The sequence below is a fragment of the Xenopus tropicalis genome, chromosome 1, assembly GCF_000004195.4.
Source record: "Xenopus tropicalis strain Nigerian chromosome 1, UCB_Xtro_10.0, whole genome shotgun sequence".
NCBI lineage: Eukaryota > Metazoa > Chordata > Amphibia > Anura > Pipidae > Xenopus > Xenopus tropicalis.
The window spans coordinates 180443669-180467302 of record NC_030677.2 but is presented as its reverse complement, the minus strand read 5'-3'; the positions used below and the strand labels follow the sequence as shown (position 1 = coordinate 180467302).

Here is a 23634-nt window from a genome sequence, read left to right as displayed (position 1 = left end):
ATGGGCAGGTAACAATATAGCAGCTCCCAGGCACCTCTGCTGAAGGATTCAGCTGCCTGAAATGATAGTGTATGTAGCATCTTGGTCCTGGAGGAACGCTGTTTCATTTCACTGTGTACTGTACTGTATATGGTTGGAATGACAATAAAAACCTACTTAACTTGACTTGACTAGTGCCTCCCTGGGCTAATAGCCCTGCTGGTCCTGTCCTGGATTCTACCCCGAGGGGTAAACAAAAGCTTATCTGAAAGCAGTTCTAATGTGTAGCGATGGCTTCTTCTGAAACTGTTTGTATCTAAAACAAATCTTCGATCCCGGCTTGCAAGTCTCTCCGTTTGCGTTCTCCCTTTGCCGTCTCTCTCCACCGCTGACGCGTTTCGCCGTCCGGCTTCCTCTGAGCGATCGCGAACAGAGATACTTGCAAGCCGGGATCGAAGCGAGCACTGCAGATCGCATAAAGAAACTGATAAGCAAGCAAGGACCGACGCTGTTTATAAAAGGACTCCCGATGGGCGCTATTTTTATAGCGTTTGTGAGTTTAAACTTTTATTATGTTTTAGAATAAAGTTTTAGGATTTTACACATCCGTCCGTTTACACACATCCGTTTTATATTTGTCCAGCAGCAGGAGAAAGTGGAAAAAGAGAAGCTGGGAGTTATAGTTCTACCAAGAGGGAATTTGTTACAAGCTCCAAGACCATAGTGTTGGTCTGTAAGTATATGCACAATTAGTTAAGGATACAAGGAAGTCACGGAAGAGTGTGAAATACGGAAGTTCACTTATTTAAATAGACACGAACTTTAAACAATTTGCGGTGGATTGTATTCATGTGTTTTCACAGAAAAGTGAAGTAAATTTGGTAGTGGTGTTCACAAGATTTGTTTTAGATACAAACACGTTTAGAGGGGTGATTATTAATATCGTATTACTGTATTACGCTATTTTTTTTTTTTAATTTTATTTTACCCCATAAGACCTCAACTGGGAAGTCTGGACAGAGGAGGGCGCTCCAGAGTTAAGTATTTTTTGTTTAAACAAAAGGTATCTGGAGTGGGCTTATACATTTCACTCACACTAAAAAATCATTTTGTTCTTCTGAAAGCTCAGACAATGCACTGAGATGGTTCCTACACACCAATATTACAAATAAAAAAATAAATGTATTGGTTCAAGAATAACATTTTAAATGGTAGAATAATTTACAGTGTAAACAGTGTAATTTAGAAATAAAAAGTACACAGAATCCCTTCATCTGTAGTTAAGTTACTAGAACAATATCTTCCAGACGCTAGAGATGCAAACACACAGGGCAACTCATTCAGGACTGTAACCTTAAGTTTCCACTTACCAACCTCCACAACACTAGAACAGTTGAGATCACTGAAGCCAGCTGGGCACTCACATGAAAAGGACTCATCAGATAAGCCTGACAAACAGATTCCCCCATTTTCACATGGGTTTGGGTCACACACATCACCTATAATTTAATAAGGAAATACATGTAAATCTACTATTCTGTAGCTGCAGAAAAATATTCTTGTTAGTTATTTTATTTCTTTTCTTTTTATTCCGTGTCCCATAATAGCAAAATTGCTTATAACCACAGAAGGATGTGGATTTCCTAGCTCACCAATAACTGCAGTAGATGCTGCTTCTTTTAGAAGTTCCTTCTATATATTTTATTAAGGGGTGTACAACAATAGCCACCATTGCAGTGATCTAACTCTCGCCCTATACTGATGTCCAGCAGTATTGTTGTACTCATATACTGAACAGTAAGAACAATTAGTCCAGCAGCTGGCAAGTCAGTGTGGGCATGAAGCGTGAAGGGCAAGACTTACGCAGTGGAACACAAATAGAAGGCTTAATTTTAATCACAATTTCAAACCAAGTAGTTACAGTATGGCTTGGTAGTTAGAAATACAGGTATGGGACCTGTTATCCAGAATGCTCGGGACCTGGGGTTTTCCGGATAATGGATCTTTCCGTAATTTGAATTTCCATAACTTAAGTCTGTTTTAAATCATTTAAGTATTGAATAAACCCAATAGGATTGTTTTGCCTCCAATAAGGATTAATTATATCTTAATTGGGATCACGTACAAGGTACTGTTTTATTATTACAGAGAAAAGGGAATCAATTTTAAAAATTAGAATTATTTGCTTATAGTCTAGTCTATGGGTGATGGCCTTTCCATAATTTGGAACTTTCTGGAAAATGGGTTTCCAGATAAGGGATCCTATACCTGTATAGCATTCATGGGTTATTGTATTCTATTGCAGCTTCACTGGTTAACCAGCTAATGAAGACACAACATTCTCAGTCTTTCCGATACTTTTGGTTAGAACATACAGTATGGGCAAAATAATCAATAACTTTTCTGGAAAAGTCACGCTGGTGGCATTTTTTTTTTACGCGGGCGTCAAATTTTCAGTGCAATAAGTTCAGTATATTAAATATGGTATTTTTATCCATATTCATTTAGCCAGAAAAGAAGCACCCAAATGGGGCCCTGCAGTTATTTGGGAAACTGCTGGTCACTGGGCTTTCAGGCCAAAATGTAAAATATATGCTGCACTAGCAGATTCTGATGTTTTGCAATGTTTGCCTAGGCCTATTGTGCCCAACATAGAAAGCACTGCTATATGTAACGTCATTCTGTTGCAGAGACCAGGTAAGTGGAGAATATTTAATTCAGGCATCTATTTCTCAGAACAACACCACTCCAAAAGGATTCTTTAAATGCAACACCAAGCGGATCCCTCCCGGAAATTATTCCCAGCATTTTTAGCTTTCCGTAAGTTATTTAATATTTAACAAACGTTTATTAAACAGTTGAATTCCCAGACAACCTGGCAGCGCTTCCATATTAATCATCCCATATTCTCTGCTACATGATCCAAATGCACACAGTAAATCACTAAGTGAGGTAAGACAATAATTCAGAAGCAAAGGAGCCATGTTTATACCCTCATTAGTTCCTCAGGCAAATCACTAGGAATTCATTTTGCCTGAAACCAGTAGCACTATATATAGGGATAAATACAATAAAGAAAGATTATTCCTACTGTAATGCATTCTTAATAGAAAACATTTAAATTCTGTTTTGGACTCTGCGGTAGAACAATGACAGTTTATCATAACAGCGAGCTTTTCTACAGATACAGCATTTGTAGTAGAGCTTTTTACAGAACATCTGCAAAGTTTATGCCATTGCAGAATTCCTAAGGGGCAATTACAGTACATTTCACCTGTATGTGCCTGGAACAAGTATAAATCTATGTGTCAAGACGCTCTAGAAAGCTTTCTTGTGTACTGCCAGCAAGAACTAAAGAAATAAAATCTCATTAATTAAATAATAGGTTCCTTTGCTTGTCAACATATCCACAGTGTTTCCACAATAATATCAAAACTGAGGGTAATAATACAGTTGCTCTAACCATTATAGTGGTATTTTCCTTTTAAATGAATGATAGAATGCTAATTTTACCATCTTCAGTTTGACCTCTCTTAGACTGTGTTCGTTGTTAATGAGAGGCGTTGCGCTCCGATAATTTAAATCTCGGTGGAGATCAACTTGGTCTGTGACTAAACATTCAGTAAGAAAAGCTGACTGCTCTGGATGACACACACATGCATATTTAATTCCACGTCTTTCTGTGTCTGCATCAAAGGAAAAAAAATCTTGCACTTTTGGCCTGACTGTTTTATTTTGTTTTGTTGGCAAATAACCGCCATGTGTCCAGGGTAAGGCAGGTTAGCTAAGCTATATTCTAAATACATGTATTAGACATGCAAGGCTGGCAAGCTTCACATATAAACAGTATTATCCCTGATTCACTACTAATTAATACCAATAAAAAACATTTCTTTGTATTCCTGTGCTATAAATCTCAATGTGACATATTGCAAATAACAACATAAGCATATCGTTCATGTTATATTATTATGTAGAACTGGCAAAGTCACAGTATGATATTAGGGTTTACTTACTATTCCTTATTTATGCTACTCTGCTGGTGCTGGTGCCATACCCCATTCTATGTGCATTTGGGGCAAGGCACATAACACAATGCAGGGGAGCCCTAAGCAGGCATTAAAGGTCATATAAAGTGTATCTTACTGGGGGGGCGCCAAAATACTAGGGGGCACATTTACTTATCCATGAACGCTATGACCATTCGCTCGATCAGTCCAATCGTATTTTCCGCTACTTTTTCGACGCTTGCACAACTTTTTCATATTTTTAGCTCGAAAAAATCAGATCGGTTTTGCCGCTGTTTACAATCGTTCGGTACGAAAATTTCATGACTTTCGGATCGCCAATGCGATATTATCGTGACTAATACGATTTTTTTCCGAAGCATTTTCGTGAATTTTTTTGGCAGGCATGGATTTGCAGCGAATTTCCACATTTTGCCATTGGCGGCAATAAAAAGGACGTGCGAAAATAAAGATGCAGGTGCCAAAAAATTCTGCAACAAACGCATTTTGTTGATTTTTTGCTGTTTCGCAAATTTTCTGGCAAAGCTAAACGGGTCAGATTTGCTCATCACTAATCGCTAAGTTTTTTCTCCATGCTGGGGCTCCTGTTAAAAGAAAAGTGCACCAGCCTGTGGGAAAACCTCCCTAAGCGCTGCACATCCTACAGGCGCCCTAGGCATCCTCTGCATGAATTCCTGTTTGCGCATACGCAGTAGAGTAAACCTGGCAGATCTACTCTACTGCTCATGCTCAGATCCCCAAGCGCTAAGGAGAGAGGGAATCTTTTCTATGGGTCGGTGCAGTTTTCTGCTACTATGAGCTCTGGCCCAAGGAAAAGCTTAGCAAACTATCTCACTGGGGGTGCCTAACATTTTGACAACCCACAGAGTACCTTGTGTCCCCTTATGTGGAAGGGAGGGAGTTCTAGATGAAACCAATGGACTGTCCATGCATTATCTATCTTGTACATTCAGGGTAGCAGGTGGTTTGTGGGCAAATAGCATGGCAGTTGAACCATGTCCCGCCTGCACTGAAAATGGCCTTAATGTCTTCTTTTAATGCCAAGCAGCTGGTAAATATGTAAATGTTGTAATTCAAATGGAAAGGATTTTGTGTATTTAAATTATTGTTTTTTAAAGTGATTCTTACAAATAGGGGCAGATTTATTAACATTCGGATTTTCGTGGTTTTAGAGTTTTTTCGGTTTTTTTTAGAAAAAGAGAGGGAGATAGCCTGACGTCATGATGCGGCACCTGCGTTACCTGCACACAGGAGCACACCTGACTGCAGGAGCCAGGGGGCCGGCGCGCATACAGGTAGGGATGTGCGCCAGTCGGCCGGGGCTCCTTTCAATATCCAGGAAAATAGGATACTTTGGCTCAGGGATAAGTTTATCTATACATCTAAGCATGTTAGAGCTTATTGAAAGATACCCACCTTTCTGCATTTAATGGCAAAATTCCAGGAAAAAATCTTTTATGAAAAGCCAGTTTTTCTTTATGTCCAGTTGAACTGGGAAAGGTATGCTAATGCTGGCGATATAAAGGGAAAATAGTTCTTCTTTTACAAAAAGTTTATCTCAGTGAAAGAATAATTAATCAAAGGAGAGGAATGTCATAGATCACAGTGAGAAGCAGATGGGACATTTGGGTGCAGACGTAGCCAAATTGTTTCTCTGCATGTGTTCACTGAGTTTTGTACAACTCTTTGCTATTAGCTGGCTATGGCTTCTGGCGGCATAATATTGCAGAAACACCTGGTCAGGAAGCTGTTATCTATGTTACTTTATTATGATCCTGTGGGAAAGACCATTCTTCAAACATCCACCCTTACTACTCTCACAAACAATTTGAAAGCCAATTACAGTGTGTTGATTAAATTCATACATAACTCACAAGACATAATCCACATATTCACACTGCATGTAATTGCAAAATGTCTTACTATCCACAGGGTCGGCTCAAACTGGAGACAAACTGTAAGAGAGCCGGTCATATGGAATACTTGCACCACCAGTGCAGTGAATGAATAAACATTCGGATGCGCGGTTAAAGTAATTTTGTTTGACTCAAACTGGAACAGCACCACGATTATTATTTAAATTGAAACGCCTTTATTGCATACTTAGGGTATTATAGCAACGCCTTTATACTTAGGGTATTATAGCAACGCCTTTATACTTAGGGTATTATAGCAACTTTTTAGGCCATACCTGCCCCTTTAGCAAGCTTTATCCCAGAAGGCGTTTAGATTTGAAAAATAATTTAATCCAGTGAATGTGTTCCAGTGGGAAGTTGCCATAGCAGGACATGCACTGCCTAGAAACGCTAAACAGTTGTGCTGACTGCTTGCTATTTATTCTCCATAGGATAAAATGAAGTCATCATATTCATAGCATTTCTTCAGACTGGTCCAAACCAACATGAGAAAGCAAATCATGAAATAGTCAGTGGTTGGAAAACTACTGCAAACAGCTTCCTCTGAATCATTTAGGAGACCCACTAAAAATAGAAACCTTGGATCCACCAGGAAACTCATTGGAAACAGTACGTTGGACTCTTTGGAGAACCCACTAGAAATAGCGATCTTGGATCCTCCAGAAAATTCAATGAAAATAGCAACCTTGGAGCCTTTAGGAAACCAACTGGAAATAACAACCTTAACTCCTTTAGGAAACACAATGGTAATAGTAATTCTTTATACTAACATTGCCCTTTTAGCTGTTCTTAAAACTCAGCTGCATATTGGGAACCACAGGGCTTTTGTTTGAGGTCATGACAAATAACCACAAGGATAATTCCAAGCATTTCTCCTCGACAAATGACCTGGTTGTTAGCAATTTATTGCCAGTGTTATGGGGTTTTTGTTGTTGTTATGGTGTAAAGGGCTATTAGGCATCTATTTTGTGAAATTGTATATTACCATGTTTGCAAATGTTCATTTTTCTACAGATTTCAGCTGCAATATGAAAAGGAAAGCAAGCCTGAGTTTATTCTTTAGCAGAGAATAAAAACTCTGAGATCTAAGGGAACATTTTCTACAATATTACTAGGAACAGAAAGAACAGAAGGGTGGTGGTAAGCAGTCCCCCAACTGCAAAAATCCACGTTTTTATTTTAACACTTATGGGCTAATTAATTAGCTTTCAAGAGTTTAGCTGCAATTCCCAATTGTATTTTGTCATAATATGTGTAAATTACAGAAATTGGGCTCTCTAAAACCTGCAGGAGGATTTTTAATTTTTTTTTATGATTTCTTTAGGAAAAACACAATCACTGAAAAATGCATTACCGAATTTCTTTTTCTAAAAGACTTGTGGCAAAATGCATTAAGGAAGATGAAGATATAATATATAAACACTTATATATACATATCTATATATATATATAGCGAACCAAGGGTGGCACTCTGCTTCAGCTCTTAGCTCGGGTGCAAGGTAAATGATTTAAATATCCAAAAAAGACCAGCAACACCGAGTTATATTCCAAAAACAATCAATTGTGTATTAAAAACGCATGAACTCCCTATATATATATAAGGAGAGAGAGAGAGAGAGAGAAAGCCCTTTTGAGTGACCTCATGATATTGTTTTAATTTTGCCTAAGCCTCCATTAAATTCTTCTTCAATTAAAAGACATTTGCTTTGTGGGGTGGAAATTTGGTACCAACCAGTGAATTAAATTACTAAAGTCCAGTACCCCTATTAGGAAAATATACCACAGGCTGTAAGTTTCATCCAACATCTTTCTGTGTTGCCTTAGAGGTCCCTTGGAACCTTGGGCAGTTGCAATTTTTCTGACAAGCACTGGCCCCAGCATATTGGGCTTTTCTTGTCCTTTACCCTTACATACAGGGTTATAAGTCCAGCAGTGATATATCTTGAACAACCCCCAAAGACCTAAAAGGTTAAGTGTGGTGAAAACAAAAAACAACAACCATGTAGAATGTAAAAAAGCACTGAAAAGGATGGCTAAACAATTTTGTGAAATTACTATAAGAAGTTAACTTCTTCAAATAATTCAAATGCAATTTTTATGACCCTAATGTCTTGCAGCACTGGTCCATTATTGCGTTGGATAATCAATTGCCCCTAAATTTTTTAAACTAAAACTTCTTAACACTTCACATTCTCACCCAATCCCCACCTGATCTGCCCACTTAAGTCAATGGCTCCACCACATTGCAGTCCCAGCACCCCCTTTACATTTTTGCTCTGCACCCCTTTATGTCCAGGCTGCAATTTATGATTTTCCCCTGCAATAAGTTGTGTGTAAAACCACTTTCATTAAAATGCCCTCTTTGTAGTTCCCTGCCAGTTACTCTTGGCATTGCTCAGTCCCTTCTGCATTCTGTTCTGAATCAGACGCTCCTGTTCCTTTTGATGCAGAGAAACCCTGGCGCTACTGCCACCTTTTGACCATGTTGTTGCTCTAGGATTCCCTTTGCGACCTGCATAAATAGGAACTGCCAACTAGTGCCTAAATAATTGCCCAGAAATGTAACTCACACTCTGAACATCAGAAATTACGACTTTGTGTCTGATTTATGATGAAATACGCATGTAAATGTGCCTTGGACGCAGATTAACTGAATCAGACACAACACCTGCTTGTAGCCTACAATGACACTTGCATACTGGGAAGAAATCATGCATTGTGGGCAAAAACATGGTGATGGTGCACAAAATTGCACCTTGCTCACTTCTTCTGCAGATGTAAAGTATGTATGGAAAAACGGCTAGAGTGGGTTGTTTGGCTTTAAATGTCTGAAAAATTGGATATTATGACCTTGTTAACTATTTGCCTAATTGTAAAATGATATTTCATAAAAGACAATTTTGCAGCTTGGCAGGAATTAGAAAGTTTCCAATAGAACAGAAAAGGGTCTGAGCCAAGAACAGACTCCAGGCAAGTGCGGCAGAAAAAAAGTCATGAATACAAACAACTATTTAATTTAAAGATAACAAAATCAGGTTGTGAGAAGGTCAGTCAGAAATGACAGCTCAAGTAAAATAGAATCATCTTTTGGGCTGACTTCTAACTTCCTTTGATCTCTCCTTTCCGTGGTGCCTAAAAATAGCCAATGGGGTAGGGAATAAAGGAGAAGAAATATAGAAGTTAAGATGATGGAAAAGAGATAGAAAGAGAATGAATGGAGGGAAATGCATTCTACCATGGACAGTTCATCTCATAGATCATTAAGAATAACCCTGCACATCCACTTTGCTCCAAATTAATATGCCTTTATTTTCCAATAATAATGATACAGTGTATGAGGCTGTTGCCAATGTACAGTTTAATCCTTTTGCTATGACACCAGCCTTCCAAGCTCTAACAAGATAAATGATACAATAGCATCTTCTACATACTTGCAGAAAATAAAATATCTTCTAGGGAGAAAATATAATTGATCATAGAATGGCAAAAGTGCTCATGCCTTTCACTCAGCAAGAACATCATTGATTTTTATAGACTCTTACATTTTATAGCTGCCAATAATTAGGGCCTTTTGTAATCACTCAATGTAATTTTGCATCATGTGGGAAAAATCTATGGATCTATGGATAAAACAAAAATCAGTTTGATAACTGGGTTTCTATGAAAATAAAATAATAGCAAAGAACGTTTCAGTCCTTAAGAAGAAATTATTCATTGCTTCAGGTTCCATGTTTGTACCCTGACCCATGCAATGACATATAGAATGATTTTCTGAGTAGGCTTTTGCTAGAATTCATAATTAATATTTCTTCTATAAATTTGCAAATAGAGGGCCAAATGTCAGAAACAAGTAATAAAGCAGGCACACACAGATCACAAGGAAAATGATTCTGCATCTCAGTCCTTACTTATAGCACAACTGCCAATTATTCACAGTATTACAGTTAGGGAAACTGGTACTCTATTACACACAAAATAACTTGACAGTAAACAGTAAATTATTTATTGTTAGACTGTATATATATATATATATAAAGAAAGCTATACAGTTATAATGGCAAAAAAATTATATATTTTTCTGAAGATACAGCCTCAGTATCCTCTGATTTTTACAACCTTAATAAAATCTATACCCTTGCCATACATGCTTGACCAGTTCATATGGAAAAAAAACATTGGTGTAACTACAGAGGAAGCAGCCCCACAGTTGGGGAGGGGGGCCTGGACCGCAGTGTCTGCTTACTCTATAGTCAATAAAATCCCTTCTCTGCAGCCGCTTCCCTACCTTGGTGTATTAAAGGAGCAGGTAGGGGTTTGCTGTGCAAGCTGGGCCCCTCCATAGATTTTTCTGCCAGGGGTCAGCAACTTATACACCACTGAAAAAAAAGGCAGAGCTTGCCCAGCCAATGAACAATGAAAATTATTAAACTCATGCACCTGTGTTTGACATAGGCAGCTATCCAGCTCTTGCATTTCTAGTTCTCTATGCACAAACTCCCTATTCACCTTCACACAGCACATTACTACAACATAATGCCGTATATGTATTACAAGTGATTGAAAATATCCTACTCCAATACATAAGCATACTCTAGTTTCCCTGCCCTTTCTATGCTCATGGGGCTCTCTTTCTATGCTCAGGTCACTCTGAATATTCTTATATTTAACAACAGAAACCATACTGTAATGTTTTTGCACATTTATTTTTATTTCATATGTTTGAAAGCAAGGTACACATTTAACATGCTTGTTATACAGCAGTACATTGGCAGATACAGGAAATAGCCTTCAAATAAAGGTTATTATTCAATATACAGTACGATCCATGGGATAACTGTAACATGCAGTTACATGGATATCTGATCATCTAGGCAATGATAAAACCATAAACGCTGTATCTATTTCCGCATGACAAGAAAAATCTGTCCATTGACCTCTGAGTATTCTGAGAATCGAAAGTTGTGCTAAAGGTGAAATAATAAGCACCAAACAATGGGTCAAACAGTATATCCTTTTTCTACAATTTACACTTGATTTTTCAGGGCCTCTTCAATTTAAATGTGATTCTGCCCCCATGTGTAATAAAGGGCATTCTGTTTGCCCAGGGAGCAGTAACCCATAACAACCAATAAGATGTTTTCAGGAGAACAAGTGATGAGTAAATTCTACCTGCTGATTGGTTGTTTTGAGTTACTGCTCCTGAGCAAACTTAGTGCCTTTTAGTACATAACTGTTATAGGGTTCCTCTGACTGACTTCATTGCAACCAAGTGCTTGTCTTGTGAAAAATCATGTGAAAGCAAACATATTTCCAAGTACACCAAGCCATTACCAGCCCTAGCACTTAATAATTTTCCTTCTTTGACAGGGAGAATAATTCAAAAAGCAAAATATGTTCATGGGGGAGAGAGAGAATTTGCCACCCACGCAATGAGATTCGCTGCAGTTGTAAAAATCAGACAATTACTGTAATCCAGACACTGACTTCATCCATCCAATTAAGAATATATTCCATTTGCATTGATGTAAAACTGTACAACCCAAAGCCTAGGGATATGATGTATATCATTCTTGTTCATTAAAGAAAAAAATGCTTTTCTTTTCCCACAGGTATGAAGGAAGCCAATGGCAGCAGAGTAAAATGATATGTTGCCAGAAGTGGATTATTTTTAGAGTAAATAAATGTTTAATCATAGGCAGATGTGCTTGCCATGCTGTGAAGTCAACAAGGCTAATTGTTGCCCTAGCAGCTCCCTCCTTGTACAATAACTGACGTTGCGTAGAACAGAGTCAGTTGCTTCTTTGTGCACCTAATGTGCAACACATGAACAATGAAATTAAGTCAATTACTCCCACCTAGGAGGGGTGCCTAGTATAGATTAGGGGAATGGGGGAAAGCAGGAAAGGAAATGAGCAAAAACTTAGGAATCAATAACTATGTTTTGGTATAACAAACAGTTATTTAAATGATAGAAATGTGCTCGTGCAACAGTCATGGTATCCATGCTTTTATAAAACCTCTGACTTTGTAATAAAGCTGCGGTGAAAATAGCTTTCCGTTCCCTTGGCATTGGGAGCACTGAACTTTTCCAATGGATGATGAAAATAATGCCAACAATATTCCAGCATCTAATGGAAAGTCCTCCCAGAAGTGTAGAAGCTGTTAAAGCATTAAAGGGAGGACCAACTCCATATTAATCCCCTTGGTTACCAAATGCGACATTAGACAGACAGGTGCCCAGAAACATCGGCCCTAGGCCCTTTATACTTTGTTTTATTTTGCCTCCTTCAGTTTTAAGGTGTTTAGCATTGGAGTTTATGTATATATTACATTTGCACATATAGAAGTAAAAACTGTATTTTTTCTGATATGCCTGAAGCATATAGGATCCCAAGGTTTTTTACTTGTAGACTGTAAGGCTCCTTGGCTCCTGTCTCTCTCACAAGTTGGGGCCTCTTTATACATGCAACACTAGAAAACCTATAAAAACCCCATTTCCTCCAGAGTCAGGTTAGATGTGTAGTGATGAGAGAAATTGGTTGGTTGCGAATTTCCACGTTTCACCAAAATTGTTGTCCATGTAAAAAAATATACAACAATTTTTGTTTTAGGTGTGTGACAATTTATAATTTTTTATGTTTCTCAAATTTGTTTCTCAAAGTGAAACGGGACAGATTCACTCATCACTACAGATGTGTCCATCCACATATACTTCTCCACGTACTGTACATGTTATCAATACATATTTCTCTTTCTCTTTGCAACATCATCGTCTCTGTCTCCCTAACCTCAAAGACTTTTATTCACACTAGCAAATGCTATAGATTTGGATCCTGCAGCATTTACTTTTGCATACTGAGGGATCTTTTTTCATTTTAGTAAAACTTTTTGTTATGCTCCAGTTATATATGTTAGCTAGTATTTGATATGTTGTTTATATACTTTAGGATGTGGTTCTGTGCTATCATATATTTCTGCTTTTGCCATTTCCCAATTTATAGCAGCATCATAATGTTTTGCTGGCAGCATCCTGAAGAATTAATACCAGCAATTACACCTGGGTTCATTACACTGACTGCTATTTTTCACTAAATAAATAATTACTGAGCCTGATATATTAACTAGTTAGGGGCTGCCTGGAACATAGTTTACTGATAATTGTCTCTACATATGTTTTAGCAGAGGCAATTCTCAGTATTGTCTATGGCAGTGTATTTTTTTGGCATTTAGTAGCCGTGAAAAAGTAGCTGTTACTAGCAGCTCTGTGTGTCTTCACCCTAAGGCCAAAATAAGTTAATTTAATTTTCTGAGCTGTAAAAGAAACATTCTTGATACTTTTTAGAGCATAACATTTCTTCTGTCCTGCATAGAATTTCTCTGCTTGTTTTTATATTGCTTCTACTTTTTCCCTCATCAAATCTTCAGCTAGCCAGTGTTGGCTATTTCAGGTATTGGATTGCTACTCGGTACATTGCTGTTCCGTATGTTGCCATTGATCTCAAGTGCTTGAACAGAGTGACAGATTGTGTTAGATAGGCAAAATGTTAAGTGTTGTATCTTATCAGTTGTTAGGGAGTTTATTTACAAAAGTATGCAAATATTTTCATGTAAAAAAAAATAAATATATATATATATATATATAAATGGCATATTTATAGAGGTCCATTGTTGAATTAATACCGTACATTATCAAATACTGTATATATAAATTGAATGTATGTTTTTTGTCAGACTAACACCATAATTTATATGATTATTTCACCACCTCAGACCTGGTTTACTGCAATTTTTAGGGGGAGATTTATCAAAGTTCGAATTTTCATGAGTTTTTTTGCCCTAAAAAAACTCCAGTTTCATATTATGGCTCAAAAACTCTATGTCTGGTATTTATTAAGTGCAAAATTTGCCATCTAAAAGCTTGTGAGTATCTATAGAAGTCAGTTGGAGTTGTCCTAGGAAAAGTCAGGCCATATTTTTAAACTCAATTTTTTTTTTTCGAGTTCTATTTATTAATGAATAAGTGAGTAGTGATGAGGGAATCTTTCACGTTTCAATTTGATGAAAAATTTGCGACTCAACAGGAAAATTAGCGAAATGGCGAAACATCTGCGCCTATTTCTGACGTGACCTACGAAATACGGAAATTCGCTGCTCATCACTATAAGCGAACTCAAAAATTGATAAATAAGCCCATTAATGTAAGCATTTTTAAGTTAATACATCTTTTTGCCTCAAAATGTACACACGTATTAAAGCATAAAACAGCCCCAGAAACACACAAGATTCTTCACTTTGTAACTTGGGATTAATGTGAACAATAAAGAATTTTACAGGGCAATATAACTAAGTGCAATTATTTAATATTTTTCAACATTCAAGATCAAGATTTGCAGTAATTCAAATTTTTCAATGCAAAAAAGATGTGTATTTATTAATATTTTATGAATTTTATTTTTTTTAACTTAAATGATCAAAATTTAACCAAAAAATATGAACACAAATAATAAAAAATGACCTCTAAAAGCTGGCAAATTTCTGTAGAAGTTAATGGATACATAACTGTTTGCACGATTTTAAGTGATTGGGTTTTTTAGATTCAAAATTTTACAAATAAGCAAACAATTGAGGTTTTTGAGTTTTCCTGCTTTTTTTATAGTGTTTGAAACACTATAAAAAATACTCTAGTTCAAATTTACATAAATCTGCTTTATAATGCAGAAATATTTAGTGTAAATACATATAGAATTTGAAGAGAAACTCTTATAGGAGCATATACGCTAAATTGCACAAGCGTAGTTGTTAATAGCAACCAATCAGGTCTAAATCTTCATAGTCTAACTTGTAGTTGACTGTTGTAAACTTATTTCTGATTGGTTGACATTGGCATTTGGCAACTGTGCTTTTGCACTAGCGCCTTTGTTCATAAATAGGCCCCACCGCACATAAATATCAAAATGATAGTTTACCTTGCACTGTTAGGGTGAAGACAGATGGAGCTACTTAGTAGCAGCTACTTGTCAGCCATAATTTGAACACATTCTTGCACATTTCAGCCTGGGCACTATCTGATACGAGTTGGTATTTTCTCCCCATGTCTGTGTGAGTTTCCACATTATAAAAACACACAGGCAGGTTAATTAACTCCTGATAAAACTGACCCTAGTGTGTGTGATAGGGACCTTAGATTGTAAGCTCTGCTAGGGCACAGACTGATGTGAATGATGTATAATTTCTGTAAAGTGCTGCAGAAAACAGATAAAATAAATAACAGATAATGAGATTCATTCTACAGCAAGAGAAAAAAATGAAAAGAAATAATTGCTAATAAAAGAGGTTACACCTGCTCATTTATTAGTTTTGATTTCTTATTGCTCTGTAGGATTGTTAACCATGTGACACTGCATTCTGTAATTTCATCTAACAAGTACATTTTAATTCAATAATTTATGATCAGAAACGGATCAAGGTTCACTAATTTCTAATTAACACACATCCATTGAAAACACATTAACTAAGCCAAATACCATGCTCTAAAATGATGCAAAATGAATGAGAAAATCAGCTCACAATATATTTCTTTCATTTGACTAGGCAAAAGCCCTGGGGTCAGGGGTATTTAAAGTATTTATGGCATAAAACGAATGAGTAAAAGAAATAATCTGAGAAAGAATCCATCTATGAATGAAAGGAAAGCACAATGCAATATTTGGGCCAAGGATAGCAGCTATTTGATGCAAAGCGAGCGCCATAACTTATATCACCTTCTGCTACAGTTGCACAGTGTGACACTTAAATGAGCTTTCTGCTGTGGGTTAAATCTTCATTCAGCCCAAGCTGATTCTCGCCTCCTGGTTTCCACAAGACAAAGTGTTTTTTTCACTGCAGCATTGCCTGCATTTTGCTTTTCAGTTATTCTGCTCAGGTTCTTTCTGTTCATTCACTTTGGAATACAGTTTGGATGTGAGACCGCTGTGGCCTTTTCTGCTCACTAAAGTAGTTACATTGTAACATAGTAAGTTAGGTTTAAAAAAGACATATGTCCATCAAGTACAACCTTATTTGCTTAGTAAACCTGGTTATTTTATTTATCTAGTGTATTTTTTTAACCATATCCATCTTGTCTGGGCTTACCCCACTTTTGCTTAGATGTTCAACCTTACTTCTCAAGGGCCTGTTCCAAAACAGTTCAGTATTATTGTACTAACAACATTCTTATAAGTTATTAGGTAATAACCTAATAGCACATTTCTGGGGGTTTTGGGGTCTTGTTTTATGTGTTACTACAGTTTTGTTAAAAAAGCTGAAAGTTTCAGTTCCCCTTAGAGACCTGTTTAGCTTATTAGTTACAATTGTATCTCAGTGCAGGTGTGGCTTGTTAACTTTCTGGGGTCTCTGCCAAAAGCTACCTATTTAATTAAATGTGAGAAACAATGTTTCTAAGTGCAGGTGACGCTGGTTAAGATTTCTGGGCTCTCTGCCAAAAGCTACTTTTTAATTAAGTTTGAGAAACAATGTATCTAAGTGCAGGTAAAGTTTGTTTAACTTTCTGGGCTCTCTGCCAAAACTCCGTTTTGATTAAATTTGTATCTTTTTTAGCATTCAGTGCAGGAGATTAAAGGGAAATGAGGGCTATTGTGATACTAATATCTACAGTTAGTACTAGTGGTTGTATATATAGTGTATGTATGTGAGTGTATAGATTGGTAGGTGTGGGTTAAGTGTGCTGGGTTTACTTGGATGGGTTGAACTTGATGGACACTGGTCTTTTTTCAACCCTATGTAACTATGTAACTATGTAACTATGTAACTTTTCAGTAAGAATCCGGGACTGCAGGTTGAGCTGTCAAAAGAGGGACTGTCCCGCAAAAATCGGGACAGTTGGGAGGTATGGCTGAGAGGAAGGACTGAATTATGTCAGTAACAGAATTCAAAAGGAATTTTTTTAATGTCCTATCAACTGTACCCTTCTTAACTTGGATTATGGCATTGCCACCACTAGGGAAGACTGCTGCCACGGAGCTCCAGATCACATTATTTGAAAAATTAGCAACAAAAGACGACTCAGTTACAGTCTGGCATCCTTATATCCATGTGTGTTTACATAGTTTATTATGGCCAATTTAATATACTGTATATTATTTTAGTTCTGCGCTGTGACACTTTTTATATGCAGTTAAAGAGGGTTGAAGTGAAAGTGGGGACCTATATTTTACAGAGACCTTCTTAAAGCAGAACTACAGCTTAAAGGGCACCAATCACCCCTATACTGTTTCCCCCACTACAGGTGCAGGCTAATAGAGCCCACACTCCAGTTGGGGGAAACAAAAAAAAAAAACTCCCCCCGCCAGCGATGATCTCCACAAGTTGTGGCATGCATGTACCCCAACATGGCTGCCCACACAGGTGCAGGTATCCCAGCACTGCCAGCTGTTTATTGTTTCCCCTACCTGGAGTGCAGGCTCTATTAGCCCGCACCTCTGGTGGGGGAAACAATATAGGGGTAATAGTTGCCCTTTAACAAAGCAGTTGGCTAGAAATGCTGCACTTTATGTTTTCAGTTTCTGTACCAGCCCAAGGTAACCACAGCCCTTTAGCAGGGAAGATCTGTGCCCCCAAATATGCCCCAGTAGCCCCCCATCTTCTTTCTGCTGTCAGTTACCTGAGCTAAGGGACCAACTCACAATATACAGTGTTTAGAATATAAAAGCCACTATATACTGTATATATAGAATATAAATGTCACAATATACTGTATATATAGAATATAAATGTCACAATATACTGTATATATAGAATATAAATGTCACATTATACTGTATATATAGAATATAAATGTCACAATATACTGTATATATAGAATATAAATGTCACAATATACTGTATATATAGAATATAAATGGCACACTATACTGTATATATACAATATAAATGGCACAATATACTGTATATATAGAATATAAATGGCACAATATACTGTATATATAGAATATAAATGGCACAATATACTGTATATATAGAATATAAATGGCACAATATACTGTATATATAGAATATAAATGGCACAATATACTGTATATATACAATATAAATGGCACAATATACTGTATATATACAATATAAATGTCACAATATACTGTATATATAGAATATAAATGGCACAATATACTGTATATATAGAGTATAAATGGCACAATATACTGTATATATAGAATATAAATGGCACAATATACTGTATATATAGAATATAAATGGCACAATATACTGTATATATAGAATATAAATGGCACAATATACTGTGTTTAGAATATAAAAGTCACAATACAAGGCTGATTATATGGCAGCTTACAGTTTGCATTCAAACTTAACTATCAGCCCTGTAGCATCAATTTATCTGACATATGACCCTCATTTTCTGCTTGATAATTTGATGACCGCTAACTTTGGGCAGTTGAAGTAAGTTCAGTATATAGAATACAGACTTTCCATAAGGTTTTTAGTGTTTAGTTCTTCTTTAATGTTCTAACTGATCTGGAGGATGAATGGAGAAGTTTTAAAAAAATTCTTTGTGGGGTCATAGATAACAATCTGAAGAATGGAAGATTAAAATACAATATGACAAACTGACAATTTGTCAGTTCTAGCATAATGGCATTTTTTTCCCTAATAACCCATTGAAACGGTAAATGGTAAGGGTAAACTATACATTGCATCAAGCAACACAAACTCTTTAAGAAAATTATTTTTTCAATTATGACTTTATGACTTTTATTTCCATACTTGAAATTAAGGTTTTCCCATTTCATTTCTAATTGGTGTCTCATCCTAAATCTATTAATGAATATATTTCCAATGAGTTTTTATTAAAAGACAAAAAAAAGTTCTAACCTTCCCATACAGATAAACAAATATGACTTATTTATGAATCATTCACGATGCATCTGAATCACGGCAGTAGATAGTGTCAAAAAATGTTTGGATGATTTCATAACAGTGAAAAAAACATAATAAATCTGTTCATGGCACTGCCATTTTGCCTGTCTGAACATTTTAGAAAAACTTCTTGTAACTGGCAGTTAGACAGGCAAGGCTTCTGTCAGCTTGTGTGTGCTAAAAACAAATGTTCTCTCCAAAATGCAGGCACAACGACGAATGTTATTTGCCAGACTGCAGTATGTTGCAGTACAGTATATACAGGTATAGGACCCATTATCCAGAATGCTCGGGACCAAGGGTATTCTGGATAAGGGGTCTTTCCGTAATTTGGATCTTCATACCTTAAGTCTACTAAAAAAAACAATAAAACATGAATTAAACCCAATAGGATTGTTTTGCATCAAATAAGGATTAATTATATATTTGTTGGGATCAAGTACAAGGTACTGTTTTATTACTACAGAGAAAAGGGAATCAATTTAAAAAATCTGAATTATTTGATTAACATGGAGTCTATGGGAGACGGACTTTCCGTAATTCGGAACTTTCTGGATAACAGGTTTCCGGATAACAGATCCCATACCTGTACTAGCAATATATGATTCCTTTATACACCTACTACTCTATAATAATAATAACAATATCATGATCATTTAGAGCAGCCTTCAGTATTGTTCACTGGTTGTCAAATGTGTTATTATTATTAGAATATCTATCAATAAGTTTATTTTTACATTGGCATTTATGTACACTACACGTATAAAGAGAAAAGGGGTTAAAGGAAAACTATACCCCCAGAATGAATACCAACAGATTTATATATTCCGCTTTGGTGAGGTTATTTAATAGGTCACTTAACATAATATAAACTATCAGTAAATATTGCCCTTTTACATCCTTTCCCTTGAGCTGCCATTTAGTGATGGGCTGTGTGCTCCCTCAGAGATCAGCTGACAGGAAATAATGCAGCTCTAACTGTAACAGGAAGTAGTGTGGGAGTAAAAGGCAGAACTCTGTCCATTAATTGGCTGATGGGACCTAGCATGTATGTGTGCCTTGGCTTGTTTGTGTGACCTGTGAATCCTATGATCCCAGGAGGCAGCCCTTAATTCTTAAAATGGCAATTTTCTATTTAGGGTTACCCAATAGCTAAATTACTAAATAGCTAAAATACTGCTAAAAAAGTATATTTTTATTAAAAAAAAAAGGTTTATTTAGACAAAGCAGGGTTTTACATATTAGTTTGTTTGTGCAATATATTTTATAGAGACCTACATTGTTTGGGGATTGTTGTCCCTGTTAATCGTTACATGCATATAAAACTCCATGTCCTTAATTAACGTAAATTATTAATCTTTACATGTTCATAAAGTTTGGCATCCTTGATATTTTTCAGGAATAAAGGTTCTCATTTTATTAAAAAAATATATATTTTGTATTAATTAAATTAAAAAGAGAAAACGAATCAGGAATCGGAATGCCATGCATATTACTGAAATGATCTGTTTTGATATAATCAGCATATGCCTTTAGTACTGGATGGTTAGGAACAACGAGAATACTGCACTTGTAACAAAGTAGAAATAGTGGTACAGGCACAGGATCTATTATTCAGAATGCTTGAGACCTGGGGGGGGGGTCCAGATAAGGGATCTTTCCATAATTTGGATCACCATGCCACTGTTTTGGCACCAATATAGATTCATGAAGTTAGGATGAAGTACAAGGTAGTGTTTTTACAGAGAAAAAGGAATTTCTTTTGAAACTGAATTATTTGCTTAAAATTGACTTTGGCCTGGACAATGACTTTCTGGATAACAGGTTCTGCATAAGTTATCCCATACCCTGTACTAATACTAATTTAAAAACAAGGTGAGTGGCCTTAGATATTATAATGTACTGATGTACATTATATTTGGTCCAAGGACTCCAACACAAAGGGGCCCATTTATCAATGTACAATTGAGTTTAAATACTAAAAATGTGTTTTAGAACTTTTTTCGTTAATTTGCACAACTTTTTTCTACTTTGCAACAGTTTGTGCGTCAAAATTGTATTTGTCGCAATGAGTACAAAAGTTTTAGATTCATTCAAGCTTCGGTATCATGACTTTCCTTGGGCCAGGTTGGAGCTGCAGAGTGCCATTGAGCCCTATGGGAGACTTTCCTTGGGCCAGGTTGGAGCTGAAGAGTGCCATTGAGCCCTATGGGAGACTTTCCTTGGGCCGGGTTGGAGCTGCAGAGTGCCATTGAGCCCTATGGGAGACTTTCCTTGGGCCGGGTTGGAGCTGCAGAGTGCCATTGAGCCCTATGGGAGACTTTCCTGGGGCCAGGTTGGAGCTGCAGGGTGCCATTGAGTCCTATGGGAGACTTTCCTGGGGCCAGGTTGGAGCTGCAGAGTGCCATTGAGTCCTATGGGAGGCTTTCCTTGGGCCGGGTTGGAGCTGCAGAGTGCCATTGAGCCCTATGGGAGGCTTTCCTTGGGCCGGGTTGGAGCTGCAGAGTGCCATTGAGCCCTATGGGAGACTTTCCTTGGGCCGGGTTGGAGCTGCAGAGTGCCATTGAGCCCTATGGGAGGCTTTCCTTGGGCCAGGTTGGAGCTGCAGAGTGCCATTGAGCCCTATGGGAGGCTTTCCTTGGGCCAGGTTGGAGCTGCAGAGTGCCATTGAGCCCTATGGGAGACTTTCCTTGGGCCAGGTTGGAGCTGCAGAGTGCCATTGAGCCCTATGGGAGACTTTCCTTGGGCCAGGTTGGAGCTGCAGAGTGCCATTGAGCCCTATGGGAGACTTTCCTTGGGCCAGGTTGGAGCTGCAGAGTGCCATTGAGCCCTATGGGAGACTTTCCTTGGGCCAGGTTGGAGCTGCAGAGTGCCATTGAGCCCTATGGGAGACTTGCCTTGGGCCGGGTTGGAGCTGCAGAGTGCCATTGAGCCCTATGGGAGGCTTTCCTTGGGCCAGGTTGGAGCTACAGAGTGCCATTGAGCACTATGGGAGACTTTCCTTGGGCCAGGTTGGAGCTGCAGAGTGCCATTGAGCCCTATGGGAGACTTTCCTTGGGCCGGGTTGGAGCTGCAGAGTGCCATTGAGCCCTATGGGAGACTTTCCTTGGGCCGGGTTGGAGCTGCAGAGTGCCATTGAGCCCTATGGGAGACTTTCCTTGGGCCGGGTTGGAGCTGCAGAGTGCCATTGAGCCCTATGGGAGACTTTCCTTGGGCCGGGTTGGAGCTGCAGAGTGCCATTGAGCCCTATGGGAGACTTTCCTTGGGCCGGGTTGGAGCTGCAGAGTGCCATTGAGTCCTATGGGAGACTTTCCTTGGGCCGGGTTGGAGCTGCAGAGTGCCATTGAGTCCTATGGGAGGCTTCCAAAATCATGCACAGAAGGATCAAAATCAGAAAGTTTTTCATGCCTTTTATGATTATTCGGATACGAACCTTTCAGATCATACCACCACGATCCAAAATTCTCATATACATACATCTGAAAATATCAAATTTAATCCGAATTTTTTGTATTGTACTTTTAGAAGTCCTGACTTTGATAAATGGGCCCCAAAGAGAAAAAAAGGTTTGATAGTGACCTTAGTGCTGCCTGTGGCCTCACTGTTGCCCCTGCCTTGTGTCAGACACATACAATGTTGCAAAAGCCAGTCTCCTCCAGCAAGACAGGTCTGTCAGCCACCTTACAATCCAGTTAAGTACACAGAAACTGCTCTAACCAGGCTAGCTAGCAGGTAAAGCCCAAAACCCCACTTCTAACTATTAATACTCCTAGATCTCCCAGATGCTTTTGACTGTTGATCAGCCTCTCCAGTCCCTGGATAATAAGAATTATATTTCAGAAGCCTCATGTTGATGTACAAAACATAGGCATTGCCCATTTCTGCAAAATAATACTGCTTCCATATAAACCAGGGCCAAAGTTTGTTTTTGATTAGGTCAGGTAAACAGAATCCTAAAAATGCAATCATATAAAAGAAAATTATCCTATACAATTGCCTTTACGACATGTTTACTGAAAGATTACTGAAAGCTGTTCACAAAACCGGACATTGAAAAAGACCAAATTGTGCCCCAGGCAGAGCAAGTGGGGTCCCCTTCTACAAAGGCAGCATCTGTCTCAAAAACACATATATTATTTACATGATTTATGTATAGTATCTATTTCACAACAGGGATCCGAGCAGTTCCTCCCCTCTTTGATCAAGAATTAACCATTTAGATGGGTCTTAGAGCTCTAGTGCAGCCACGCACATTCTGACACATGCATCTACTACCAGAAATATATCAATTTGGCAAGCATCTTCCAAATTGTCAGAAAATTTGAACTGCTAGTAATGCTTCAGCTTTCCCCAGTTTGAATGTTCTTATATCTGCCCCTAAAGCTCTCTAATTTTTAATGAGCTCCCTCAACCAACTGTTTGTTCTCGTGCTTCAGTATAACACTCAATATAACTAATAGCAGAAGTAACTGGTCAAACCAGGTAAAAACTGTCTTATGGAAAAAGGCATCATTGATTTCCCTAATCTTTGAATTGGATTCCAGCAGTGAGTTGGACTGCCCAGCAGTTGTTTGCAGAGGGGTATTGACCTGCTATTGTCCTAGAACATCACTAAATATAGACCTTAATACCTTAAGCAAGTCTTACACATTAACTTTCGAAAAAATAGGCCGTGCTTGGTAATAATATAGGGGTTGTTCACCTTTGAGTTAACTTTTAGTATGATGTTGAGAGTAATATTGAGACAGTTTGCATTTAGTCTTCATTTTTTATTTATCTGT

At 37.7% G+C, this 23634-nt stretch overlaps 1 protein-coding gene across 2 annotated transcripts in view; it reads right to left on the bottom strand.

Moving 5' to 3' along the window:
- The window catches only part of edil3 (EGF like repeats and discoidin domains 3), a 296005-nt gene that overhangs the window by 214058 nt on the left and 58313 nt on the right, over positions 1 to 23634 (bottom strand). The window contains 1 exon segment of one of the 2 annotated variants that reach the window (NM_001100213.1): positions 1350 to 1478. The exons of the other annotated variant lie outside the window; for it this stretch is intronic. Within the exon segment in view, the coding sequence (NP_001093683.1) occupies positions 1350 to 1478 (129 nt within the window). 2 annotated transcript variants of the gene reach the window in all.